Source organism: Saimiri boliviensis, chromosome 4 (genome assembly GCF_048565385.1).
Source record: "Saimiri boliviensis isolate mSaiBol1 chromosome 4, mSaiBol1.pri, whole genome shotgun sequence".
Lineage (NCBI taxonomy): Eukaryota > Metazoa > Chordata > Mammalia > Primates > Cebidae > Saimiri > Saimiri boliviensis.
The window spans coordinates 105,527,121-105,546,417 of NC_133452.1; the positions used below are offsets into that span (position 1 = coordinate 105,527,121).

General features: G+C 52.1%; 2 protein-coding genes across 5 annotated transcripts; one reads left to right on the forward strand and one right to left on the reverse strand.

The window, feature by feature from the left end:
* Positions 1-217: 217 nt before the first annotated feature.
* On the reverse strand, positions 218-13,693 carry UNC5CL (unc-5 family C-terminal like). 2 transcript variants are annotated; one of them, XM_074398014.1, is made up of 9 exons: positions 13,066-13,693; positions 7,773-8,217; positions 6,963-7,263; positions 5,970-6,232; positions 5,143-5,244; positions 4,788-4,855; positions 3,792-3,892; positions 3,527-3,640; positions 218-2,021 (listed from the first exon to the last, which is right to left on the reverse strand). In XM_074398014.1, exons 2-9 carry the CDS (start codon positions 8,155-8,157, stop codon positions 1,799-1,801), a joined length of 1,557 nt encoding a protein of 518 aa, XP_074254115.1. In that variant the 5' UTR covers positions 8,158-8,217; positions 13,066-13,693; the 3' UTR covers positions 218-1,798. The 2 variants fall into 2 exon arrangements, with proteins under 2 accessions (XP_074254115.1, XP_010332434.2); XM_010334132.3 differs by lacking the exon at positions 13,066-13,693 and adding an exon at positions 12,314-13,004.
* A 286-nt stretch (positions 13,694-13,979) lies between these two features.
* On the forward strand, positions 13,980-18,052 carry TSPO2 (translocator protein 2). 3 transcript variants are annotated; one of them, XM_074398016.1, is made up of 4 exons: positions 13,980-14,922; positions 16,447-16,639; positions 17,015-17,156; positions 17,389-18,052. In XM_074398016.1, the coding sequence occupies exons 2-4, from the start codon at positions 16,467-16,469 to the stop codon at positions 17,584-17,586; spliced, it is 513 nt and encodes a 170-aa protein (XP_074254117.1). In that variant the 5' UTR covers positions 13,980-14,922; positions 16,447-16,466; the 3' UTR covers positions 17,587-18,052. The 3 variants fall into 3 exon arrangements, with proteins under 3 accessions (XP_074254117.1, XP_074254118.1, XP_074254116.1); XM_074398017.1 differs by lacking the exon at positions 13,980-14,922 and adding an exon at positions 15,807-16,021; XM_074398015.1 differs by lacking the exon at positions 13,980-14,922 and adding an exon at positions 15,810-16,255.
* Positions 18,053-19,297: the final 1,245 nt, after the last annotated feature.

The window sequence follows — 19,297 nt, forward strand, 5'->3', positions numbered from 1 at the left end:
AAAGAGCAAGGGCATCAATCTGGTATGACTGGCAGCCCCCGGTGGGGTAAGCAGGACAGATGAGAAGGGTAGGAGAGGACAGGTGGGGCTAGGGGAACAGGGAAGGGATGGAAGGACCTGGTTCTGCAGGCTCACATCTACCAGAAATGGAAGCGAACCTCCCTGACTTACCATGTGGGGCTCAGATAATTTTCACACTGGAAGCGCAGCCTATAAAATGCTTCTCTCAAACCCATTCCCGTAGGTACAATTTTACCAAATCATTCCTACTCACATCTAACTTTGCCAATCTGAGCAAAATACAGTGAGTAACAAAGAAAGGCAATTTTCATATTTTATTATTCATCATAGAAAAAAAGCTTTAATATCTTTTAATTAAATACAGAAGCAAATTGTGTTGCCAGAGAGATTGTTTGCCTGTCTTTGAACAAATTAACAACACATGTTTGCAAACAAAAGAATTTCCAGAATGGCGTCAACCCCTTTATTCTCTGTTCAGGACCCAACCCATTCATGTCTTTTGTATACAGTGTCCAACACATAGTAGGTGCTGAATAAGTATCTGCTGACTGAATGGGGTGCTCTTTCATCCCTATCCTTTATTTCCTGACCCTAAACTGGATCTTAATCCACGGGGAAAATATCCCCACCCATCCATTCCTAGAGTAGCCCTGTCTCTTTCAACAGTCTTTGATACATAGCACTGGTTTAGAGACACTTGCCTGAAGGGAAAAGACTGGGGGTTTCAGACAGAGAAAGAAACACACAAAGACAGGGCACAGAGACTAAGCAGAGACAAAAAGATCTTAGACAAGGGAGAGAGAATAACAGAAACACAGGTGCAGAGAGGGAACAACTGTGGGAGACAGGGACAGAAAAACCAAGTCAGAGAGACTTAAAACGCACGCAGCTGGAGATACAGAGATAAAAGGGTTGGGCCAGAATGATCATCTTCAAGTGTCTACTCAGCTTTCATGTTTTCTGATAAATGCCAGCAGCGAGAGGGGAAGACAAGGCCGGGGCGGGAGGGTAAACAGAGAAAGGAAGTTAGTGGAGGCAGAGGCAGACAGCCAGGCATGCCTGGCCGGGAAGCCTCGTCCTACCCCGGCCTCACCCACAGGGCTGGGCCCCCATGCCCACTCTCGGCTCCTACCCTACGTCCAGCCACCCTCTTCCCCCACCCGTACTTAAAGATCTCCAAACCACTTTGCAAGTCAAATCCTCTCTCCCCAACATCCTCCGTGAAGCATCCTCGCTGCTTCACCCCACACTCGGCTCTTCCCCGACTCCTAAAGCCACACCCAAATCCCCTAAACGCAGGGCAGGGCTGTTTTAGAGTTTGCACTTGGCTCCTGTGAGCACCGTCTTGACTCCTGCAAAAGAACTGTGTGCTGTTCAGGGCTCCAGACCCCACCTCCTATATTCCAGTATTCTTCGTGACACCAGCCCAGTGCTGGGTCTTCCTAAGTGCTCAGTACTTGGGGGCTGAAGGGCCCCAAAGTGCACGCGGAGACAGACACTGGGCGTTCCCTGGTCAGTTTCGGCAGGCGGACCACGCTGAGGCCATCTCCTGGGCTCCCGCGCCCTCTGCCGGCCAGGAGGGAACCCGCACGCGGGACGGTCCGCGGCCCGAAGGGCGGTCCTGCTGCCGGGAGGCGGGCGCGGACGTCCCGGGCACCGTCCGAGGGTTCAGGGAAGGCTGGTGGGCACGGCCAGGAACAGCTGCTGTGTTCTCCTCAGGTATGGGGGACAACCCCTCTCGCGCCCACACCTCCGCCAGCCCTGCCCGTGGCGGCGCTCAGAGCTTCTCGTCCAGCTCCAGGCCCTGGTTATCCCGGGCGCCCCCGCGCTCGGGGCCGGGGCTGCCTCCGTGTGTCCCGCTCAGGTAGTTCTGGATGGCGGAGGCGCAGTCCAGCCGCTCCATAACAGTCATGAGGTAGTGCAGCTCCTGCAGGCTGCCGTTCTGCTCCTCAAACAACTCCAGGATGGCGGCTGCGGGGCTGCGCTGGCAGGACAGGAACCTGGGCCGAGGCAGCGGGGGGAGGAGGAGAAACGAGCAGGGAGGGGCTCCTCCCCTCCTCCAGGCTCCCGGGGCTGCGCCGCGGCGAGCTCCGTCCCTCCCCGCCCTGTAGCTTTGGTCCTGGCCCTGCTCTTGTCTGCCTTGCAGGGAAGGGCCCAGGACGTTGAAACTTGAGACTGCCCTGCCTTGGAGGCTAACCTCTGAGCCCTACTCCTCTCTAGGCCTCAGTTTCCTCTATGAAGCTGAGGGCTTACAGAGAGGACCTTTAAGTTTGCTCCAGCTCTGATGTTCTGTAATTAATTGCCTTCTCTACCTCCCCCACCCCAAATACACCCCTAGCCTCCCCCTAGCCTCCTAACTCCCTTCTTCCTCTCTCCTAAGCCACGACATCCTGCCCACTACTAAGGAAACACTTGCCCTAAACCATGGCTTTTTATCCCGACCCTCCAGTGCACAAAAACCTTCCAGAGTCTCCGTGCTCCATGAGCCTTTTCGGCTCATTCGCCACCGGGCCTTACGCTGTCTTTCTGCTTTCTCTCCTTTCTCCCATCCTGAACCTCCTTAGCTCAGGTCTCTCTCTTTCCCGCCTTGCACCCACAGGAACCTCTGCTGCTCCCCAAAACAGAATGGCTGATCTCCTCTTCCCCATCACTTCCTCCCGGAAGCCCTTTCTAGCTCCCCTCTCCCAGGTGGAAGAGACCATTGTGCACCCCTCAGTTCAGACTTCTGGTCATAACCCCACAGTTCATTATTATTCTTGCTTCCGCTGTTTTCTGTCTCTCTTCAGTGTTATACAATAACGGATTCTTATAAGAAGGCACAGGGACACTGCCTTTATTTTTCAAGCTCACTGAACCCCTTACTAGTGTGTGTGCTCCTAGGAGCTGGGACCATGCCTCATTCATCTTGTATCTCAGTGCTTAGCAGTTTCCAGGGCATAGTAGGTACTTGATACATGCTTAAATAAATGAATGATTTAAAAATCCACCCTGTTTTCAGGGTCCAGCTAGCCCCGTCACCTGGATAAAGTCTTCCCTGACCATTGCACTCATAGGCTGGTTTCTGGAGCTTAGCTCAGAAATACTCTGCTGCTTTCTTTGTGAGGTCCTTGGCAGGGATCATGACTGTGCTGTCACCCTCGTTGCTAATATTTATTGAATTAACATGTGTCAGGCACCCAGCTACATGCTTTATACACGTTATCCTATAATCTGCCTTTCTACTCCTCAGGGCACAGCATGGCAAGCACTCAACACGTACCCAATGACTTTCATGTTCATGGATTCGTTGTTAAATGTGAATTGAGCACCCACTATACACCAGACATCATTCTAGGTACTGATGACACAGTGATTAATAGAGCTGCCCTTTTATGGGAAATAGGGTGGAGAGTAGCCATTCTTTGACTTTTAAGTCACTCCCTTGCCTGGGGTCCAGTCTCCAGAGTGTCCTGAGGACTCTGGCCCTAGCCCAGCCTCCTCTCCCTTCCACAGACCCTCTTCCTACCGTATCTTCATGCCACAAAGCCCCAGGTGGGAGGCCAGTCTGCGCCAGTCATTGCCTGTGATGCTGTTTGGCTCCAGCAACATCTGCAACTGCTCAAAGAGCTCTGGGGGCAGCCTGAGGCAAGAAAATGGGTATTCTTGGAAGAAAGGGACAAACAGACCCAGTATGGTTCTCCCATACGTACCCCAAATGCTATAGTCACCCTATGGGTACCAGGATAAGAGCCCAGCATCTCCCAGGCAGCAGTCCAAGCAACCTGTCTCACCTATTGCATGGGGGCGGCTGGGAGACGGGAGGCGGTGCTGCCCAGGACTCCTCCTCTGACGCCTGGAATCTGAGGATTTCCATATACTTGGTCTCCAAGCCCTGAGTCAACATGGGGTAGGGAACACACTTAGGGGTCACAAGGCACCCCAGAGGAAGAAGCTAGAGTCCTACCTCCATTCCTCATGTCTCTCCTTCAGTCTGTCACTCAGAGCCACCTTACCAGAAGATACAATCCTGCTCCACCCAGCACCGTCTACCCTCTGTCTCCCCAACTTCAGAACCCCACCTTCAGTCTTACGTTTGCCCACTGAGCTCTTTGGAAACTGGGGCATGACAACCAAACAGGGTGCATCCTAAGCCATCAGGGAAGTCCAGGGTGAGTCATGGGGCAGTGGGAGGTCATCCAACCACAAAGACGCTGATCTCAGGCATATGTGTCCCTCCCTCCATTCCAACTTTCCCTTCCTCTTCTCCAAGTGACAACAGGGTATCTGCCTGCTCTCCACTAAGAAGCCACTATGGTTCCCCAAAGACTCTCAACTCTGATTTCTTCGCATCTTCCCTTGGTGCAGCAGGAGGAGAGGAGAGGTAACTAACTCCCACCCCACCTACTCAAGCCCCTCTTCCTGGTCACTTCCCACGATGAAGATACAAAACATCATCTCTCAAATGTAGACAATCAGCCTAGAGAGAAACCATATCAGCTTGATGCCCCAGTTCTCTGAGTTGGGAGAAGGGGTTAAACTAGGGATTGGTTCTTTTTAACTTCCTGCTGGATTCATTCACCAATAGACAAGAAGAGTCAGGGATGCAGGGTAACCTGGAGCTCGGATGATCTGAGACCCTCAAAGAGCTGGTATGGTGGCTCTGTGGAAAATGCCATTCTCACCTATGTGACTGGGACCATAGTTACTGGGCACCAGACCCTGCACCCACTTTGCCCAGGATTCCCTCCCAGGCCCTACCCTTCCTTTGCCCCTCAGCTCCAACTCACATCCTGGAAGGTGTGCATGGTGACAATGATCTCATTGGTTAGGGCTGAGCAGTCCTCATTCTCATTAGCTATAAAGAGAAGGTGAGAGTGTGGCCAGTGAGTGAGGAAAAGGCCCGGGGTAAGAGCAGGAGAAGGTAAGGGACTCTGTAGTAAGACTTGGGAAATCTGAAGAAGCTGGGGTTGAGCACTTCATTTTTCTGTCTGCAAAGATCTGCATGGCTCCTGGCCTTTAAGGGAAGGTCTGTGTGCATGGCTGCATGAGGGTTTGCAGAGCTCCAGGGTTACAGGGAAGGGAGAGGAGGAGAAGAGAGGCAAAACGAGAGGGAAGGAGGTGCACACAGGGCTCCTGGGCTACCTGTTTTTCTCCGGAAGCAGAAGGAGCGGAAGGGGCACTTTCCATGCCAGATGTGGAGATGGGGAACCAGCTGGCAACTGCTGTCATCCACATTCTCCCAACCTGGGGATTAGGCAGAGAGCAGAGGGCCTCAGAGTGGGGCCTTCCACAAGTATTGATGGGGTTGTAGGAAGGCATGAAGACAGAACAAAGGCAGGAGGGTCTCAAGGGGATGGGAATCCCCAGAGCCGGGGCAGGGGTGCCCTTGCACTGTAAAAACCCTCCATTCCTCCCTGCTGCTGTGGGGTGTAACCCCTCTCCTCCCCACCTCCCCACCTCCCACCTGGTATCACCCTGTCCTAGAGGTGAGTGGCAAGGGCTCAGTAGACAGCAGAGTAGTCAAAGCCCTAGGGGCTCTGTGAGGCTACTGCTGGCCCCGAGGTCACAAAAAGAGACTTGGGGCCTGGCGCAGTTGCTCACGCCTCTACAACACTTTGGGAGGTCAAGACGGGCAGATTACTTGAGGTCAGGAGTTCGAGGCCAGCCTGAACAACATGGTAAAACCCCGTCTCTACTAAAAATACGAAAAATTAGCCAGGCATGGCAGTGGGCACCTGTAATCGCAGCTACCCGGGAGACTGGGTCAGGAGATTAACTTGAACCCAGGAGGCAGAGGTTGCCATGGGCTGAGATCATGCCACTGCACTCTAGCCTGGGCAACAGAGCAAAACTCCATCTCAGGGGGGAAAAAGAGATTTGGGGTTCCTAGATGTCCAGGGAAGGCCCAGAACCCTTCATTCTTGCGGGGCTCCTGATCATCCTGTCCCACAGGCCACCGCCTCCCTCACCCTCTGAGATGTAAGTGAGCTTCAGGCACTGGTCGCCTCTGGCCCCAGTGAAGTCGAAGAGCTGGCAGGGCCCACGCAGGCGCCCACCATGGGGCTGCTCGTTGGTCAGTGCCCACTGCAGGGCACAGGGCGTGTTGTTGAGGAAGTAGACACGCAGCTGCAGGTGAGACTGTCCTGGTGCCAGCGGTGAGCAGAAGATTGCCAGCTGCAGCCATTTGCGGGCTTCACGCCCCACAGGTGCCTCCAGCACACAGGTGTAGAGGCTGCAGGGGGAGCTGGTGTCAGGCATTGGTGTGTAGGGAGGGCGAAGACACCAGCACACCTGCCACCAGGCTCCTGCAACCCAGGGGGCCTCTATGGGCTCTTCAAGGAAGTTCGGAGAGCACTTGAGGGGAGCACATAGGGTGGAACTGATGAGTGAAGGATGAAAAGTGAGCACCTCATGGTGACTGGTGACTGAATGGGGAGGACAGCTGGCAGGGGAGACAGGGAAAGTGGGCTCAGGGTCACCATGCCTGGGAGGGCACCTGCACATGGCCCTACTCCTATCAATGGGTAGCAAGGAGGCTGGGAGGCAGAGGACCTAAGACTCTAGAAAGACAAAGAGATGAAGGACAGAGATGGAATGGAGTCTTAGAGAACTGGTGCTAAGTTTGGGGACAGACCTGAAAGCGGCACAGAACAGACAGAGATAATTTGAGAGAGAGAGATGGGGAAGGGGGTCCCCTCTAGGTGGAGAGATGGGGCTAAGTCAGACGCTTCCAGACAGACAGAGAGACAGCAGTGGGATTTGCAGTCCTGGATATGATTGGTATGAGAAAAACTGCTACAGACACGAGGACAGAGGGCCCAGGAAGGGACACCAGAGCATAGAGGATTTGCAGACCATCTTCTATATAGAGAGATGAAGATAAGGCAGACAGAGAAAGTGGGCAGGAAAGGCAGTCCCCAGAGAGATGGGTGTGGGAAGACAGCCCAATGGCATGTGCCTACCTGAAGTGGGAGAGGTGGATGCGACACTCATCCCGGGAGGCATGGGTCCCCGGCCTCCCCAGCGGCTTCCATACCTTGGCATCGAGCAGGGTAGTGTTGCTGCTGTAGGTGCGAGCCTGGCTGGGCTGCTGAGCACAGTGTTTGAACGTGAGGATACAAGGCTTCAGGAAGGAGGCTCCATGGGGGCCACACGCCACCACAGGGCTTACCAGCCCCTGGGCTCGGGACAGCGATGGGGCATCTGACAGGTCCCACACCAGGATCAAAGACACCCGCTCCTGGCGGCCCACAGCCACAGCACCTGGGGAGGAGAGGGAGAGCTGAGATGGGCCTGGCAGGCAGGCACACCCCTGCCCCTGAAAGAGGCCAGGCCAGAGAGAAAAGAGGTGGGGCAGGAGCCCAGGAGAGACATCCCCAGTAGGACACACAGGGAGGTGGTATGAACAAGAGTAAGGTGACTGTAGAGCTGACTTTAGTGTAAGCAAGGCACTTCCCTTTCCTCCCAGGCTGCCGCTAGCCCGTAGTGTGCCTTGTGTGCATCTGCAAATGGTGCTCTTCCCTCCCTTTACTGGAGAATCATCACAGCATACTGATTCATTAGAACAAGGCACTTTACTTCCACCTGCCAGGAAGTTGTCCTAAAAGATACATAATACGTCCACCCCTGAAGTCAATAAAGCTGTACTCAAAATACAAACAACTATCAGAAGTAAAAGGTGTCTATGAACATCGCTCCCTCAGATGTGGCGACCTAATGCACAGTCTGAATCTGAACAACTGTATGTGGAGAAGAGAGCCGGGAGCTGTTACCTGGTGGGATAAGCAAGGAGATGCCTGTATCCTGGAGCATCAGGCAACCACCGCGGTGATCCACCTCTCGAGCCGAAAATACCAACAGTTTGTTCATCAGCTGGCGGACCACGGTCTGGCCTTGAGTGGGTGTGTGCAGCTCCTGGTAGAAGGCAGCCATCTCTGGCAGTGTGGCTGGCAGGTGCTGCCTTGAGACCTCGTTTTCTGGTGGGGGGGTAGGCTGGGACACTGGTTCCTCTTGACCATTTGGCATCCAGCAGGCCTGCAGCAGCCTTCTAGGACAGTGCCATCGAAGGCACTGGGCCAGAAGAAGGACACTTGCCACTGGGACCCCCACCAGCAGTAGGAATTGGGAGGGTTGGAACGAACTCTCCTGGGGGCACATTCGCCTGGTCACTCAATGCTGCCGGCTCTCCTTCACCCCGTGCCAGCCAAAGCCAAAGGCCTGTGGGGGAAGAAGGCGTCAGTGTCAGGGTAAGCCCTTTTAAGTTGTGGAGATGAAAGCTTGGCTTCCACATAACTGCAAGTTGTCTTCATTCCAGTGCAACCTGCACACTCCTTTAACCCCTCTCTCTTTTACTTGAGAACCTATTCTGGCTCCCCATGACCCAATACATGGAGATAAACTGCTCTGAAGTAGAGTGAGCTTGAGTTTAGGGTTAGAGAACATGAGTTCAAGTGCCACCTTGGTCACTGTGGCTGGGTAAGCTTATCATATTGATGTAGGGCAGGAGATCCCCAGCCTGGGAGGGTTTATGGCTTCACCTAGGAAAGAATTCAAGGGAGAGCCAGTGGTATTAGACAGCAACTTTCATTGAAGTGGCAGTGTACAGCAGCAGCAGAGATATGCTTCTTGCAGAGCAGGGCTAACCCTAGGCAGTGTGCCCAGACTGGCAGCTTGGGGGCATTTCTGTCATCATATTTATGTCCAGTTTTGATTACATGCAATAAGGGCTGGGTTATTCAGAAATTTCTAGAAAAGGGGTGGTAACTTCGGGTCACTGCCATGGAAAGGGGCAGTAACTTCCAGGCACTGACATGGCAGTGGTAAACTGTCATGGCACCGGTGGGCATGTCTTATGGAGAGGTGCTTTGGTGCCTCTTCCCTGTGTCAGCCAGTTTTCCATCTGGTCAGGAATCAAATCCCACCTCCTGCCTCAATATTGCTTAATGTACCTCAGTTTCCTCATCTGTCCAAATATCTACCTTGATCTACAAGTGCTGATACAGAAAAATCTATAAGTGGAAAAAGCAAGTTGCAGAGAGATAAAATATTCTGAGCTCATTAATGTGAAAAACAAAACTGCATATAAATAGATAACATATTTTTGGATGCATATATATAAATGTAAAGGTATAGAGAAAGGTCTGAAGCAGTTGTATATAATAAAAATATAATATGAACTACAAATGTAATTTTAAATTTCCTGATGGCCACATTAGAAAAGAAATGGGATACATTAATACATTTTATTTAACCCAATATATTCAAAATGTTATCATTTCAACAGGCAATCAATATAAAATTATGAGTATTTTTACTTTCTTCTTTCATACCCAGTTTTTGAAATCCATGTGTAATTTATATGAACAGAACAGCTCACTTGGGACTGGCTTGTATTTCAGGTGCCCAGTAGCCACACGTGCTAGTGAGCCCAGTCTTAAGACTGTGCAGCTCTGGAAGGACACACCCCCCTAGACTATTCCCAAGGGTCACAGCACACTGAGAAGGTGGAAGGGGTGAACCAAAGCTTTGTATTTTCTTAAATCTTTTTCTGTGAACTTTGAATCTCTCACATCAAGCATGTATTTTGTATTAACTTTGTAGTTCTTTTCTAAAGCTGTTAAAAGTGGGGAAAAAGTGCCTCTTGGGTAATGGTGAGGATGGCATAAGGTCATGTGAAAAGTATTTGTAGATGATAAAGCACAGTCCAAGTGTTTCTTTATGTCCCTCCTTCTGCCAGAAAGACCTGAAGGTAGCTCACAGGGATAGGCGACATACAACAAGAGTAACAAAAGCTGAAAGTGGAAGCAAAAAAAAAAAAAAAAAAAAAAAAAAAGAAGAAGAAGAAGAAGAACTAAAAAAAACACAAAGGTGAGGGCCTACAGTGAGGCTGGAATGAGGCAGGGCAAAGGTACACACTCGCCTCCTGCTCACCTGGCTACCCAGCCAGGCCACAGGCTGAGAAGTCCCAGAAGCTCTTTCTGGGGCCCTCCAGAACCCACCTCCGCCTCCTGCTACTTCCTTCTTCCAGCCCCTGCAATTTCCATCACCCCTGCCCTGTAGCCAGACCAGGCTCCCCACACCTGCTCAATTCTAGCCTCTGGCTTTCGCTCATGCGGTTTTCTGTTTCTCCACTCACCAGTTCTCCCCACTTGCTTCCTCTCCCTGCGTGGACCCTCCCGTTCAATAGCGCCTCCCGCTGGCGCACCAGCCTCTGACAGTCTCCAGCTCGCTGAAACCTCCACAGCCATCCCACAGCACTGAGTCACTCTTGATTACGTGCTGTCATGTGTGATTTTCCCACTCAAACGAACATTTTCTAAGCACCGGCTGTGTATCGGACACTGTGGGAAGTTCAGTCCTGCCAAAGATGACGTCTTATTCCGCTCTCAAGGAGCTTCTGCAGGAATGGAGTTCACTGGCTTGGTAGCTGAGTTCTGTGAGGCACAGCGTCCTCCTTCGGAGCCCTGGGAGGCCCCTCCGGTTGACTCACTAGAGGCTGCACTGGGACAGCTTCCCGTGTCCAGTCCTCCCCATGCCCGTCACTCGCACTGCCCACCTGGAACTGAGGTTTGGCCCACCTTCTTCCTTCCATCCTCAGGACCCATGAAAACTAAAGCCCCTTCCTGGTGCCTCCCAGACCGTGGCAGAAGCCCCACTGTATCCTCAGGATTGAAGACTGGGGCAGGACCTGCTCCCCCCATGGCCTCACTGAAAATATGAAGAGGAAGCGGAAGTTTGGCATTGTTCTCTTTGCCCAAAGAGCCAGTCCTGCAGACAATGCACCAGCCTTCTTCAGCCAGGCCTCTTGGAGGGCACACAGGTGAATCAGGTGAATCGGCAATGCCCCAAAGCTGATGGGAAGGGGTTTGGAGCAGCAAGCTACCCTTGATGTCCCATCATTCCTTTGGCTCTTCCACATTAGTAATCATTATCATTTCAACTGTAATAACAATCGCTAACATTTGCAGAGCTTTCCTCAGTGCCCCTGTGTTAAAGCACTCTCCACAGCCTGTCCCATCTCATTCTCACTGCAGCCTTAGGAGCGAGGTGTTATTTTTATCTCCATTTCACAGATAAGGAATCCGAGCTTTCTCCCCACAGTGAGGATGGATAGGGAATTGCTAAACAACTGAAGACAGGCAGGAAGGAGGAGCGAGGATGAGCAAGGACTTCCAGAGACACCCCCTTTTCTCTGTCCACCCCTTCTTTTTCCTCAAGTATCTTCCTTTCCTTCTCTAGAAGAAATGAAGTTAGAAGAGAAAGAAGCACAAATGAAGTAAAAACAAATAGAAGGAACGGAACGTGCATCCTGAGTTCCGCGGTTATGCACCCCCCCAACCCCACCACACCCCCACCCACCAAGGCACCAGTGGCAGGGGATAGAATAGCTAAAGAAAAGAAAAGAGTCGCCCCACCTCGCTTACACAGCAGCCACCTCCCTGGGGCCACCAAAGAGCAGAGTCCAGATCCCCAGTGAGGTGCAGCTCACTGGGTGGCACAGCAGAGCCCCTGGCTCAGCCTCCTACCCTGCAGCAGTTGGCACGCACCGCTCCCAAAGCCCCACCGGGCCTCTCAGAGGGAGGCCATTCCTTTACCTGGCCTGAAGCAGGTTAACTCCTCCTGGGCCAGTCCCGGGTGTTCCAGTCTGACAGCTTTTTCAGGCTGTCCTGACCCTCACTCCATCCTCCCTCTGGCTCCAGAAGGGGGAAAGGAACTCGGAATGGCAAATGGCCCCATTCTTGCTGAGTGGTATTTACGGCACTGCAGCCATTCAAGTGTGACCTGGAGCTTCCCAACCCCATGCCTGGACTCCTCGTTACCCACTTTTCCAGTTTGTCTTGCCCTAGACCCCAGATCATCCTGGGTACCAGGTCCCCAAAATAAGAGTCCTTTAGAATGTTGCTATCACCTGTCCTTAGGCAGTTGCATCCTGCAGCACAAAGATCCAAACTCCTGCTGACAAGTTCTGCTCATATCCTTTAAGAAAATTCCCAACTCTTCCTCCACCTCACTGCTTCTCCCTGTGCCTCCCCAACTCCTGAGGGATGTCCAGCTACTGCATAACAAGTACTGGGATGGATGGTCCAAACACAAGCCATCAATAGCGTTTGTTAATATAATGGACATTTCCACAGGACGTGGAATCATCCCAGTGGTCCTCATACCCATTGGCCAAGTCCATTTTCCTCCCCGCCTCCAGCAGAGTCCCTACACTCCAGCAGGCAGACTGAGCTGGCCTGGCTCCTCCCTGGAGCTCCAGGTAACCCCATCGTAATGCCCATCCCCTCTCCAGCTGCCCCAAGGGAGTGCTCACCTTACCGTCCAGGCTTAGAGGCCGCTGGCTGGTCCAGTTCCTTCTCTGAGAAAGAGATCAGCCAGACCCAGTCGGCAAGCCAAGAGACAGGTGGAGGTAGGCGGGGAATCCAGGCAGGAGTGGCCTGGCATTTCCTGGCAGAGTCCTGCCTCCCAGCCACCCTAAAGAGGGGTGAAGGAGAGTGTCCCTGTCTATTGGCAAAGTCCAGCCCAGGTAAGGGAGTAGCTGGAGGATCCCAGAAGTCAGCAAACTTGCCACTCTAGGTCTGGAAGGGAGGGAGGGAGGGATACAACCTAGGTGTAGGTGCTGCACCTTGAAACCCCTTCCTACAGTGCCCTCTGCTGGTGAGTGGCTGTCCCTAGCCAGAGGCCATTATGTATTTTTTTCTTTTTTTTAAGAGACAGGGTCTGAGACGGGGTCTCGCTATGTTGCCCAGGCTGGAGTGCAGTGGCTATTCACAGGCACGATCCCACTACTGATCAGCATGGGAGTTTTGACCTGTTCCGTTTCCAACCTGGGCCGGTTCACCCCTCCTTAAGCAACCTGGTGGTCCCCGACTCCTGGGAGGTCACCATATTGATGCCGAACTTAGTGCGGACACCAGATCGGCATAGAGCACTGCAGCCCAGAACTCCTAGGCTCAATTGATCCTCCCACCTCAGCCTCCCAAGTAGCTGGGACTACAGGCACATGCCACTGTGCCTGGCGAGGCTATTATTAAAATAGCAGATAGGCGGAGGAGGGAATCTTACCTGAGTTTCCGAAACTATAACATGCACAAGAGTCACCTGGGAGATCTTGCTAAAATGCAGGCGCTGATCGTGTAGCTCTGGTGTGGGGCCAGAGATTCTGCAGCTTGAAGAAGCTCCCAAGTGATGCCAATGCAACCGGTCCAGGGAGCTTAGAGAGTATCTAGTTCCAACTGCTCCCTGCACAGAAAAGACTTAGTGGAGGCACTGAGAGGGTTAATGACTCCCCCGTTGCCGGTGGACTTGAGATGTACCCATATCTGTTCCTCACACAATGTGCTTTCCACTTCTCCCACCCAGAGTTGGCAGGAGACACTGCTGCTTGGGAGACAGTTGAACTTTGGGGCCGTTTGCCATTCGGAGTTCTTAGAAACTCTGCCTAGGAGAGATGGTATCACAAGAGTAAAAATTCCTTGTGGAGAGGGACATTTCTCATGTTTTCTGCTATCCCCTCAGCTCCTGCTACAGCCCGATAGATAGAAAGTGCTCAATAAAGATGTCTTGAATGAATGAGTGAAGCAGTTGAGAGGGAGGAAGTTGCGTTTTGGATCCAAGCAGCCAACTCTGAACCCAGGTGAGCCAAATGTTGGCTGTGTAATAGTGGGCAAGCTACTTAATTCCCTTAGCCTCAATTCCCTCATCTGTCAAACACAGATAAGAATATCTACCATGTGTGAGATAATAATTGTCATTCTTGAGCTAATCCATGTAAAATGCCCACCACAGAATGGGTGGTCAATAGGTGGTAACCTTTGTCACCACGGTCTGGCCTCCTGTAGTTGGGGAGGCTTGGTGAATACCCCCACGCCCCTAGTTATCATCTCCCATAGAAAATAAATAACTTCCTCTGCCTTGTCTCAGTTAATAATTCTCTAGCCTCTTGTTTCTGACTGCAATCCCTCCCCTCTGCTTCCTTCCCTGGTGGAGGTGAGAGGGTGGGATAAAACCCCCAGGGGAGCCCACTTCCCCAAAGGGCAGAGATGTAGCAAAGGAATGCGTCGAGAGCAGCAACCTGGGAAGCAGACCTCATGCCTATAGACAAGCCAGGAAGGGGTACTCGGAACCTGGATAGGGAACAAAGGGAGTTGGGTAGGACTGTTTGTCTTTTGTTGAACAAAGTTCTGAGTCACACAGGAGACTGGACCTTGCCAACAGACAGGGACACTCTCTCCTACCCCTCTTTAGGGCAGCTAGGAGGCAGGACTTTCTTCCAGGGAGGGCCAGGTCACTCCCGCCTGAGTTGTCACCCAACTCCACTTGTCAGCTGCCTCCTCATCTGAGTAAAGTCCTAGGGGTTTGTGAAACATCTGTCAAGCTAGGGTTCTAAGCCAGGGAGGGTCATGCTCACCAGGAGGCTATAAGCAGGGGCTGTGTTCATGGATCACGAACTCACTTCCAAAGCTGGTGCTTGCCACCCTTGGGGACAATCCCAGTTATAGGGAAGATTTGGAGAAATTTGAGGGCTCCTACCACTCACTCCCATGGCCACAGAGCTGGTTCATGGGATGCAGAGACCATAGGCATCGATAGCATTATAACTTAGGGCTGAGCTGTCACAGGAGGTCCAGGTGTCACAGAGTCAAACCCTCACCACAAACCCTCAAATATTTCATCAAGTGGTAGCCTCCAGAGACCAGACATCAAGGAGGGTCTGGCAGGCCAGGGGGCCCCTCCTGAGAGGAACTCTTTGGGGCCATGAAACAGCAACTTGGACTTCCCAGCCAGTGTCACCACCCTTGTCATCTGAGAAAGGCAGACCAGCTGGGAGAACCACTCCACCCTTCTACCAGCCACACCCTCCTCGGCCGTCCACGCATCACACGTCATCAGGCACCCTGCCTGGGAGGTGTGCTACCCAAGGTAAGGGGAGCACAGGCCTGGGAACAGGGAGGCACTGGGAGTGATGAGTGTCAGGAGAAAAGAGGATGGGGGCAGCAAGGGGCAGGGAGGGGGCCTCCACCACTGGACAGACATGTAGAGAAACAGGAAGGCATAAGATGAGCAAATGGACAGTGAGGAGCAGAGAAAGACAAATAAGATGCACAGGCAGGCATGCTGCTCAGCTCTGTCCCAGAACCTCCAGGACCAGTGTCCCTGACCCTTGACAGAAAAGGATGGATTAGGGCCAGGCACAGCGGCTCATGCCTGTAATCCCAACACTATGGGAGGCCGAGGCGGGGGAACGACCTGAGGTCAGGAGCTCACCAGCCTGACCAACATGGCGGAACCTCATCTCTACTAAAAATACAACATCAGCCAGGCATGGTGGTGCACACCTGTAACCCCAGCCACTAGGGAGGCTGAGGCAGGAGAATCATTTGAACTTGAGAGACAGAGGTTGCAGTGAGCCGATGAGCTGAGATCTCACCATTGCACTCCAGCCTGGACAACAAAGAGCAAAGCTCTGTATCAAAAGAAAAAAAAAGGACGGATTAAGAGGTCAGTTCAGAACACTGAAAATGATTGTTTTCTACTCTTCAAATCTGGCCAGTCATGGCGGGAGGCTGAAATCATGAGCAAATGAGAACGATATTGGGGGAGGCCTTGGTTGGAGGAGGGTCTGTACATTGTCCCACATGCCAGTGACATGCAAAGCAACATGCCAGTCAGCATGGCAGCTTTTTAATCAAAGACCAGGCAGTTGTTTCCTTGAAAAGTCAGGCCACAAGAAACCTGGACGCCTGTGCTTACCTGCTGACCCTCTGGAAATGGAAAGATGGAGCAGGAAGCTCATCCCCCATAGCTCCGGGGTAGAAGACAGCTAAGGTTTCAGAGAAAGGAATCCACAGTGTCAACAGGCTGAGTGTGAATTTGGGCAGGAGGTCAGCCTGGGTGGGCCCCATGAGTATACCAGTCTGATACCGTGAGATAAGCCTGGGGCAGATGGGCCGCCCCGTTCGTGACTAGAAAACAGCCCCAGGAATCTCTGGCTCCTGCTTTCAGATCGTGGTCTTTCCAGGTTCGTTGCTGTCAGCTTAGGTAGAACATTTCTTGGTTAGGGCCAGCTATACCCTCAAGAGCTGCCCACTGTGGGAGGCAGAAAAGCTGGTCACTTGGGACCTGATCTCCAGGAGTCAGATGCACAAGGAGGAAGGACTTTCACTCAGAAGCAGTTGTCAGTGCTGGGCCAAGTGTCCATCAAGTGCCAGAAGAGTGCTATGGAGAAAAAAAGTCCACGGAAGCCAGAAGATGGGCAAGTTGGGGTCTGGGGATGGAAAGCGCTCAGAGGCACTGGACTGGAGCTGGCCAGGGAGAGAGGAAGGACCTCCATGATTAGACTTCCTCTGAGGAGCTCAAGCCAGGAAATGAGTCAGGTTAGGAGGTAGAGACAGATGAGGAGCCACAGGGGAAGACTCATCACTAGCATGTTCTCTGCCTTCCCAGATTTTGCCTCCTCAAGGTGAATGCGGCTTCAAGGGACCATCTTTGTGCTCCTGCCCCACCTGGGGCCCATCCTGGTCTGGCTGTTCACTCGTAATCAGATGTCTGGTTGGTGTGAGGGCCCGAGGATGCTGTCCTGGTGCCCGCTCCACAAAGTCCTACTGCTTGTACAGACAATCATCTACTCTGTTGTGGGGTGAGTACTTGTTTCTCACCCATGGCCCCGGTACCCACTGGGGTGGAAGCAAGTCACCTATATGTGAATTACTGCCATATACTGGCCTGCAAAGGCAGGTACTTTGTCTTGCCTCTTATGGCGGGCCCCCTAGAAAGTAAGAAACCCTCTGAGGCTGCCTGGGGTTCCAGCTAGCTTTTCTTCCACCCTAAGTCTCCCTACCCCCTTCCCCACCTCGCTGTGCCCAGCTTCTCCTAACAACTCCCTCCCTGGCCCTCAAATGATGCCCAGACCCATCTGCCCCCATTTCAGCCCATAAGGATATCCGAGAGTTCTTGTGCCAGAGAGCCTCCTCCATTTGCCATGTTGACTGTTTTTGTTGCCATCTCTCTACAGCTACGCCTCCTACCTGGTGTGGAAGGACCTGAGAGGGGGCTTGGGGTGGCCCCTGGCCCTGCCTCTTGGCCTCTATGCTGTTCAGCTCACCATCAGCTGGACTGTCCTGGTTCTCTTTTTCATAGTCCACAGCCCTGGTCTGGTAAGGCGACGGTGCTCAGTAGATGTAATGTGGGAGAGGGTCAGAGCGACAGAGCCCAGAAGCAGATAACTCAGCAGAGCAATTGAGTGCGGGCAGGTAACAGGTGGGCAGACTTCTCTGCACTCCCATGGTATGCACAGAGCCCCAGGCACTTAGCTTGATGCTGGGTACAGCAGAAAGGTGGAGGAGCCGGTTCTCGGGCAGCCATCTGACCCCCAGCCCCTGTGCCCAGGCCCTGCTGCACCTGCTGCTGCTGTATGGGCTGGTGGTGAGCACAGCACTCATCTGGCATCCCATCAACAAGCTGGCTGCCCTGCTACTGCTGCCCTACCTAGCCTGGCTCACCGTGACTGCAGCCCTCACCTACCACCTGTGGAGGGACAGCCTTTGTCCAGTGCACCATCCTCTGCCTACGGAGAAGAGCTACTGAGGCCCTAGGGCAATGAAGAGGAGGGATGGCCAGGGTGGGGAGGAGGAGTCTGCAAGCAGGGCTGTGGAGCTAGGGCTCAACCCAATGGGACCACCCTCCTGGGTCCCCTGGTGCCATTTTTCCTTAGAAATCAGAAAAATGGGAAAGGGGGGGGAAACTGATTTTACACCTAAATAATAAAATCCTATTAGTAACTCTGAGGGTATGATATGAAGTGTGTATTTGAATGGATAATATAATGCCTAGGGCGGCAGAGAGGGAATAGAAGCTTCCATACCTGTGTGTGAGTGTGTGTGTGGGAATGAATGTGTGAAGGCCTATGTAGGGGGTGGGCACACCAGCTTGCCTCCACTCACATGCCCTCCCCACATGGCAAAAAGATTTAGCAGTCAGATGTTTAATTATCTGAAAAACAAAAGCCTTTTACAAAGTGACAAAAAAAGCCAAAACAGAGAAATATATTTAATAGAAGGGCACTAGGGAGCCAGGCATGGTGACTCCCACCTGTAATTCCAGCACTTTGGGAGGCCGAGGCAGGCGGATCATGAGGTCAGGAGTTCGAGACCAGCCTGGCCAACATGGTGAAACCTCGTCTCGAAAAATACAAAAATTAGCTAGGTGCAGTGATGCACACCTGTGTCCCAGCTACTCGGGAGGCTGAAGCAGGAGAATCCCTTGAACCCGGGAAGTAGAGGTTGCAGTGAGCTGAGATCATGCAACTGTACTACAGCCTGGGCGACAGACGGAGACTCCTCTGTCTCAAAAAAAAAAAAAAAAAAAGGTACTAATTATACATGTTAAGGTTATATAGTATATATTATACATTAATTTATATATCAGATTTATGACAAAATATCTAGTTATAACATGTATTATGGTGGTATGATATATAAGTTATGAATCTCTGATAAATAAGATTATAGACCATTTTTGCTTTCATACATTCCTATGCTTTCCTTATTTTACATCAATTAATTACTATTAGAATAAAGCAAAGAACATTAAAAAAAAGAGATTAAGCCTCAGGGTGCTGACAGGTGAATTCACAGGAGCTGCTTATTCAGCCTTTTATCTTGCTTATCTTTTTCTAAACCTTTTAGTGGCTTTTGAATTTTTGTCTCCTCCCTTCTCTGATTTTCTTCTGCCCTGGTTTTAAGGCCCTGATGGTGGCAAGGAGTGACCGCCCCTGGGTATACCTCCCCAAATCTTTAACAAGATCAGCTGGAAGGCCCAGACACCTTGCAGTAGGAGGTCTCCACCTGCTACATGATGAGATCACTGGAAGTGTTTAAAAATCCTGATCAGCCTCTCCAGGGAGGAGGCCTGAGCACCAACATTTCAAAACTCCCTGAGACCTTCTCAGGTGCAGTCAAGGCTGAGAAGCACAGCTGTTGGGAGCTTTTTACATATTCCTCGGACCCCACTCAGGACCCATAAATGAGAACGTTGCGGGTAGGCTCCTGGCATCTTTAGAGTTAAAAGCTCCTGAGCACTTCTGTCAGCCGCTTGGGCACAGATCGTTTCTCAGGGTCCGTTTAGCCTTGACAATCTGAGGTTTTGTGAGCTGAGTTTTAGAGCTGAAACAAACTGTGTGCTCTCGGGTGAGAAGCCACAAGGGCAGCAAAATTTGAGGAGGGGAGTGGCTCTTTCCAGAGCTCACCCAAGAGAGGGAGTCTGCAGCCTCCCCTCCTCCACCAAGGGCATGCTCAGC